The sequence below is a fragment of the Ceratosolen solmsi genome, unplaced genomic scaffold (genome assembly GCF_000503995.2).
Source record: "Ceratosolen solmsi marchali unplaced genomic scaffold, CerSol_1.0 scaffold31, whole genome shotgun sequence".
Lineage (NCBI taxonomy): Eukaryota > Metazoa > Arthropoda > Insecta > Hymenoptera > Agaonidae > Ceratosolen > Ceratosolen solmsi.
Window position 1 is genome coordinate 3,472,937 of NW_011948432.1, and position 7,571 is coordinate 3,480,507.

Consider the following 7,571-nt stretch of genomic DNA (forward strand, 5'->3'; position numbering starts at 1 on the left):
TTTTCCCCCCCCCCCCCCCGCGGAATTTCAGCTCCGACCTCGTCAACAATCATCTGCAACCTCGACTTCCCATCGGAACGCCCATCATTTACGCTTAACAACTTGTTGCGAACACCTCGGACACCAAGCCCGAGTAGAGCCCATAACGCGATCCTGTCCCCGAGGATGCGCTAGCCTAAAGTAAAGTCCCCCGCCACTCGCTCACACCGATGCCGTTACCTCAATCTTTTGGTTACCACAATCTCGACTCGGCTAATCGGTCGCACGACCCGCTCGCTCTTTCAGACTTGGCGCAGATCCGCGCGCTAGTGGAGTCGACCGGGGCGATAAACGGGGGCTCGACCTGCCCTACCTGCAAGATGCCCTTCGACAAGGGCAAGAAGCGACGACTTATCGACTCCTGCGGCCACGAGAGATGCTACGCCTGCCTCTTCCGTAGCGAGGCCTGTCCGTTGTGCGCACGCGAGGCACCCCGACACCTCGAGGACGAGGACGAGCCCGATGAGCCCAGGCAGGGCTACTACCGGGAGCACGGATACTTCAACGCGAGCCGATGCATCGACTGGCTCGAGAGCTCCTCGCTCTGCGGCAGCCCCAGGCCGAGGCTCAAGCTAGCCGGCAGGACGAGAGCGACGAACCAACGGTCACAGGTACAACGTCAACTAATCGTCTGCACCTTACGAGGGCAATGGCGCTCTCTCCTCTTGGCCGCTCCCCTTGCCGGCTCCCTCGCCCTTTATAAGAATGACCCTGGCGATCTATATACCCTGGCGGCAAATTATTTAGATTGGTGTTTTTGTTGATTGGTCTTGGACGATGGAGCGCAGCTCCGCGCGCTTCTCTTTCTCATAAATTCGTTCTCACCGTCCTGTCGAAGGATCTATTTTCTAAATTTCTCCCTTTTCGGATACCTAGGCTTTTGCATGCACGCCTCTTTGGGACTGGGGACTCCCGTTAAACGAACATCATCATTATTAGTTTGAATTTTTCTCCATCTTCTTCTTCTTCTCCATCTTCTTCTTCTCCATCTTCTTCTTCTCCATCTTCTTCTCCATCTTCTTCTTCTTCTTCTTCTTCTTCTTCTTCTTCTTTAATGATAAAGCAAACTGGTTCGCGTGCTTGAACGGTAGGCTAACCGTGATTGCGTATCCGGTTACGTAATTCATATAAATAATCCTGATCGTAGTAAATTTAAAAAGTTTTTCAAACCCAACTCTTACTCGTTTCGTCTATTTTTCATGGCTTTTGCTTTCTTCGAGTTATAAATAATTTACCTTAATCGGTCACTTCTCGTATGCTTGCGTATTTAATTGTAAAGCTTATTAAAAGCTTCGAACGTTAGATTAAAATTCACGACGATATTTAAAATGGAAATTTAAAACTAAATAGACCGTAAATCAGGAGATATTGACGATTAAAATATGTTAATTGGTAGGCTCAAATCATTATCGATCTACCGTTAAGTCCAAAATTTTATAATATTCGATAAATAAAGATATCGTCGGAATAAATGATAATCTATATTTGGCACATTATCCACATTAGCTAAAGAAATCTTTTCTTCCTTATTTCCTACTTTGTGCAACGTTCTCGTGCTTTCTTTCGCGCTCCTAATAACTTTAGAACATTATAATATAATCAATTTATGGTTTATATTTAAAGCCGCAAACATTGGATGTTACATATAAAAATAAGTTATATTAGGGAGCGGTGCATTGCAAGAATTAATAAAATATTATTATCAATAATCTTATCGTCGTAACCTTATACGTGACTGTGTATATCAAATGCTTAACATTTTTTCAAGGATTTACTCGACGACGAAAAATGTCTGAAAACCAAACCACCCGCCTTACCCGAATCCGCTGGCCGACAAAAGTCCCAAGGAATGGCACAAAGTAAGTTTTAAGCGCAATAATGTCCCAACCAAAATGAAGATTAGCTCGACAAAATCATTCGAATGCTTTAATATGAAACTTCCAGGTTGCCCGACCCCACCAGCCCAACGAAAGAAATTCTTTCTAAATGCGAAAGCACTGAAGAGTCCCTTTGCTTCGAGCCGCCAATCGAAACGCGATGTCCAATCAACGGATCAACATCTGTCGGACAATCCTTCAGCCCTCTCCGGTGAGTTTAAGTATAAACATTTAATTCCATTCCCACCGCCGGTTTTTTTTTTTTTTTTTTTTTTTTTTTTTTTTTTTTGAAATTTATTACAATAATTCGTCAAGTTCTATAGTTAAACTAGTTTTATGGAATATATAAAATACTTGCTTTTCGATTTTATAAATTTTTCTCTATTGTAAGATCGACTAATTCGACTGATTACTCACTATATAACAATTACCTTGGAGGGATATAAAAAAAGGCGGAAAAATTACATAATATCGTCGCGATAATAAGCGTATGGTGTGCAATTCTAAATTTTAGATAATTAATTCAGTGAGATAAATTTGCCGATATTATCACACTGTGCTACAATTTATTTAAAGCTAATGACGTATTTGTAGATTGGAAAACTTTGCAGAAAAAAGAAAATAATTTTCAATATTTTGATTGCCGAGCTTTTCAATGAGTATTTAATGAAATGAAACGAATAAAAGTAAGAGAATAACGTATGGACTGAGACCGTTATTCTCTTAATTTGTAACAATTGATGATGGCCAATGACATATTATGTCGCACAAAGTATCGGAAATATATAGTTGTCTGATGTTAATTTTAGGCCACGCTACACTCTTTTTTAAAGTAATAATAATTTTAATTAGAATACACGCGTATTTTGTATCTCGTCGAATAAATATTGAAAAGAGGGAATTTCACATATTGAAAACCAATTGGAAAGTCAAGCCATCGAGGCAAAATTGATAAACACGTGTAAAACTATTGGGATTAATGCGCGCGATTATCTCGTTGGTCCGTGAGCCGCGCGCGAGCATCTTAAATGATTATAAGAATTTTTGCTTAATTGTGCTGGCTTTATAGAAAAGAGATTATAAAAATGGTAAAGACGCGAAAAAGCTGTGAACTACGGTAAAGTGGCCTTTAGCGATATAAGTGTACGGCTACCATTGGATTTATCAGGGCGGAGAAGAGCGCGCATAAAGTTCTCTCGCGGCCGTAAGCAAATCCATTCGCGCGACAATAATAACTAAAAGCTTTTGCGGAAACATAAAGGCGAGGTAAAGCCGTGGTAAAGCCGTGGTAAAGCAGTGGTAAAGCAGTGGTAAAGTCGCCGTCTACGGGCTCAACGAATTTTTACAAGCCGATCGAGCCCGCACACGCTATGATTATATGGCAAAGCACGACCTTATAAAGTTTCCCCTTCGCACGGCCGTTGAAAAATGCGCAAAATGTAAAGTGAATCCTGTTTTACGGGGTTACGCAGCCTGGATGACTGCCTCCTGGGAAGGAAAGTCACATTGGCCAGGCCTCGTGCTCGGCAAGATCCGATCGCTCTGGAGCAGTAGCCAAGGATCAGCGAACGACGGCCTGAATCAGCTTATCGACGCATCGAATAAAATCTCAGGCAGGAACACGTTTTCTCCTTCGTGTGTTGCGTGCGTGTGCCTATCCGTGACTCTGTCTGCTCAACTGCCCGTCTGCGCCTTGCCTGACAGTGTCTCTGACTATGGGCGGGCGTGCGCGCGCTCTCTCTCTCTCTCTCTCTCTCTCTCTCTCTCGTGTTCAGGCGCCCCATACGCACTGAAAGAGGAGCTCGCGCACGTACTGGACGAGGAAGTTTTTTATGCTTTCTTCCTTGTTTTCTCATGCGCTTTCCGTAATCGAGGCTGTCGCGACAAATTTAGCCTCTCCCGCCGACGATTATCGTCGCGCGACTTTACTTACTCCCGATAGAAGCATGAGCGTGCCGAGTATGCACGGCGCGCGGCTACTTTTTCAATGGTATTGACGCTTTCAGTGCTGCACGGATTGGTCCATCAGCGCTTGCCCGGATTCATCCGTAGAGATTGGATCTCACGAATGAGTATTGAACTTATTTTTGCTTGCCAGAGTTCCGTTTGTCCATCATCGTTCGTTTTCTTGTTTTTGTTTTTGTTTTTGTTTTTGTTTTTGTTTTGCTTTTTGTTTTTGTTTTGCTTTTTGTTTGTCGTTGTCGTTGTCGTCGTCGTCGTCGTTGTCGTTGTCGTTGTGGTCGTCGTCATTGTTGTTGTATTGTTGTATACATTTTTTTTCTTAGCTTTATATCCCCTAATTGAGTTAACCATTAGCTTGGATATTAAACCCGATAATAATTTTGCTGCTTAATACTTTGGATTTTCAATTTTCCTCATGTGACAGCCACCCATTCCATTAAAGACTCCTCGCTCCTTATTCCCCTACCTAACGCTTTATTTAATTATCACATTAATTATGCTTTTGTTTCATGCTTTCTGTGCCGACTATTTGTATATATCAATCATAATAATGAGTGGGTTAGGTAGGCCAGACAGAAATGAAAGTTCCGTTGGCCACAAATCATAAAAGGCTACCTGACTTTTATTTCCATATCCTAAGATTTACAGTTTCCATGAGATTCTCCGACTTTTTATTGCTCGAGATTGGGCAAGACAAGGGGCCGTAAAGCTTATGAAATAATCTTTGAAGTATTAATCTAGTCACTTTTTGTAAAATCGAGCTCAAGCATCTCTCGGACCGAAAATCCCACTCTTGGGCTCGTGAATACAAATTAGCGCGATTTGTCACTCGCAGAAACATCACCTTCCGTTATTTCAATGTCTACCCACTCACGAGTTCTCTCAATATGCGTGCACTTGTTACTGATGAAACGAAACGGAGCAATTATCTCGATTAATCTTGGATTTCAATTTTTCACCTTACAGAGGATGAGGGCGTAAGGATAAAGCAGCTGAGCGAGACGAGACTTCCGCCGAGGAGCGGCCGAAAATCCGGTAACGCTGATCTCTACGTACGTTTGGGTTTGCTCTTGGGTCAGCAGCCACGTGGAGTTCAAGCGCTCGACTCTCAGCAGCAGCAGCAACAACAACAGCAGCAGCAACAACAGCAGCAACAACAACAACAGCAACAGCAACAGCAACAGCAGCAATACCACCATCATCACCATCACCACCATCACCACCAGCAACAACAGCAGCAGCAGCATCAGCAGCAGCAGCCACATCATCAACAACAACAACAGCATCAGCATCAGCATCAGCAGCAACAACAACAACAACAACAACAACAACAACAACAACAACAACAACAGCAGCAGCAGCAGCAGCAACAACTCCAGCAACAACAGAAGCTGGTGGTAACCCAACACTCGAGGCCAACCTCGGCCCAACATCAGCACCAAGACGCCTCGACAGTCTCCATAAGCAGTCTCACGAGTCTTGAGGCCCGCACCCACGCCTCCACCAATACGAGTCCCGTGTCCACCCTCACCGGCACCTCCAGCGAGGCCGAAGTCGCACCGGCCGCCCTCCGTATCCCCCTCAAATTCAAAGGTAAGCAACTTTTAGATTAATAAGAGCAACGGCTGATTTGCCAAGATAAATTGATTTGTTGTATTACCCAAGATATCGATTTACGACGCATCTCATTGCTCTTGTGAACGTTATTATTTTTTTCTTTAGTGAGTGTGTCGAATTCGAAAGCGGGCCGTGTCAAGTCAAGTGTCGATAAATATTGCCAAAATGTAATTCAGAGATACTAATCCATTTATCGCTCAGCGAAATTTTCGTTTTTACATTTTTATCGTGGAAGTTCCACAATATAGTACAATATTTTTCATTCTTATATTTTGCCTCGATCTCGGCTCGGATTAACCAGTGTTCATTAAGCGGAAAATGAAAGATTCGTAATGATACATTTTATCGAATAGTTATTTCGTATCATCGTAATCAATCAAAATTTCATTAACGATATTAGAAGGAAAAAAAAACGCATATCTTGAGCCGACATTCAACTTCATGTTGAATATTCGACCATAGATTCCTATAATTTTTCATTCTCATGGTTAATGATGAGCAGTTTTTACTTAAAATATACTTACATTATCGAAAATTATGACAAGGGCCACTTTGACAGTGTTATATGGTTATTGAGAATTATAAAGAAATTTTCCATAATAGAATATGATCCACTTAAATGTAAAAATCATAAAATCTCGAGTAAGAGCCAATTTTTATTTTTATTTTTATTTTTATACAAGTTAATTATTCTCATTTTTATTTATAACATAATATTTTATAAAAAAGATATAAAATTGTAGTTTAAAAAACAAAACTTTGTATATTGATAATTTGTGGATATAAGCGCACGAACTTTTTAACAGCTCTATTGTGGAATATTTAGGGAAAAGTAGATAAGCCCATAATATATTTTAATTAAATTTGAGACAATAAACGGACGTTTTCTACTATCCCGCGACCCCCCCCCCTCCTCCTCCTCCTCCTCCTCCTCCTCCTGCAAAACTCTAAGACGTAATAATTCCATTTTATTTTTAACGATAAGATCTTTTAAAACAATGTAATGAGATATAACAGTGATACGTTGTTAGGTCTCGATAAATCCTCAAATTCTATGACGAATGAAAAGGCAATTGGGACGATTAATTAGGAGTGTATGATAATAGTCGTAATATGAGTAATGCTGAGATAACGGGGCACGACAACATTGTCGTATACTTCGGCGTTGAGGATCGCCAAGCCGCGGCAAAGTACACGCGAGAGTAGAGAAAAAATTCGGGAGGGTAAAGGGCGGCTTTACGTTGCGCTTTAAACTGTCAGGAGCGTAAAAAGAAAAAGTGGAGTGACGTATCCAATTGTGTGCGAGCAGGTAAATGTAAGGGCAAGAAGTCGAGGGACTGCGACAGTGCGGGCAGTCTCGCCTCGATCTCGACCTCCGCATCGACCTCCATGTCCATGTCGATGTCCGTCTCGGTCTCCGGGTTATCGAACGGCAGCTCCAGTCCCTTGGCCTCCAGAAGACATTCCGTCACGACCTCGCAGCCCGGCCAGATCGATGAGAACCCTTTCAAGAATCGACGGGGCTGTGCGAGACGATCGGCCCGCACCTCCAATTCCAAGTGCACCGCCGCCGCCGCTGCCGTCGCCGATGCCAAACGTGAGTAAACGTTGCTTATCTCTGTGCGTCGATTGTCATTGTCGACCATCCTGGCGTAGAGCCCCGGTACTATCGGGTACTATTGTGGGATTTCGGTGTGGATATAAGGAGGAGGAGGAGGAGGAGGAGGAAGAGGAGGAGGAGGGGATAGCAACGCCGAAAATCGGCAAACCCTCGTTTCATCCGACGATGTCAATGAGCCGTCAATATCGCAAAATTAAATAGCTCTATGCTGGACCAGATCAAGGTTTGCGTCAATTCGCTGTTCCGTGTTGCTCGTTTATTAATTTTTGCAATATCGGCGCGACACTCTCAAGCATCTCCGTATCTCTCAATGAGGGCAATTTAATTAGTGCGCAAAATGGATGCACTCGCTCGGGAAATGGGGCAACAAGAAGCGCAACAAAAAGAAAATGAAGTACGGCAGAAGGGATGGGTTGGGGGGAGTGGTTGGGGGGGGGGGGGGAACCGAAAAACGA

The 7,571-nt window shown here is 43.0% G+C and overlaps 1 protein-coding gene across 1 annotated transcript in view; it reads left to right on the forward strand.

The window, feature by feature from the left end:
* The window catches only part of rols (zinc-RING finger and ankyrin repeat domain-containing protein rolling pebbles), a 68,507-nt gene that overhangs the window by 50,041 nt on the left and 10,895 nt on the right, over positions 1-7,571 (forward strand). Inside the window, exons 2-8 of the mRNA XM_011502315.1 lie at positions 286-650; positions 1,808-1,898; positions 1,984-2,127; positions 3,389-3,529; positions 4,845-5,008; positions 5,231-5,471; positions 6,805-7,092. Coding sequence (XP_011500617.1) covers positions 286-650; positions 1,808-1,898; positions 1,984-2,127; positions 3,389-3,529; positions 4,845-5,008; positions 5,231-5,471; positions 6,805-7,092 — 1,434 coding nt within the window. The remainder of the gene's footprint in view (positions 1-285; positions 651-1,807; positions 1,899-1,983; positions 2,128-3,388; positions 3,530-4,844; positions 5,009-5,230; positions 5,472-6,804; positions 7,093-7,571) is intronic.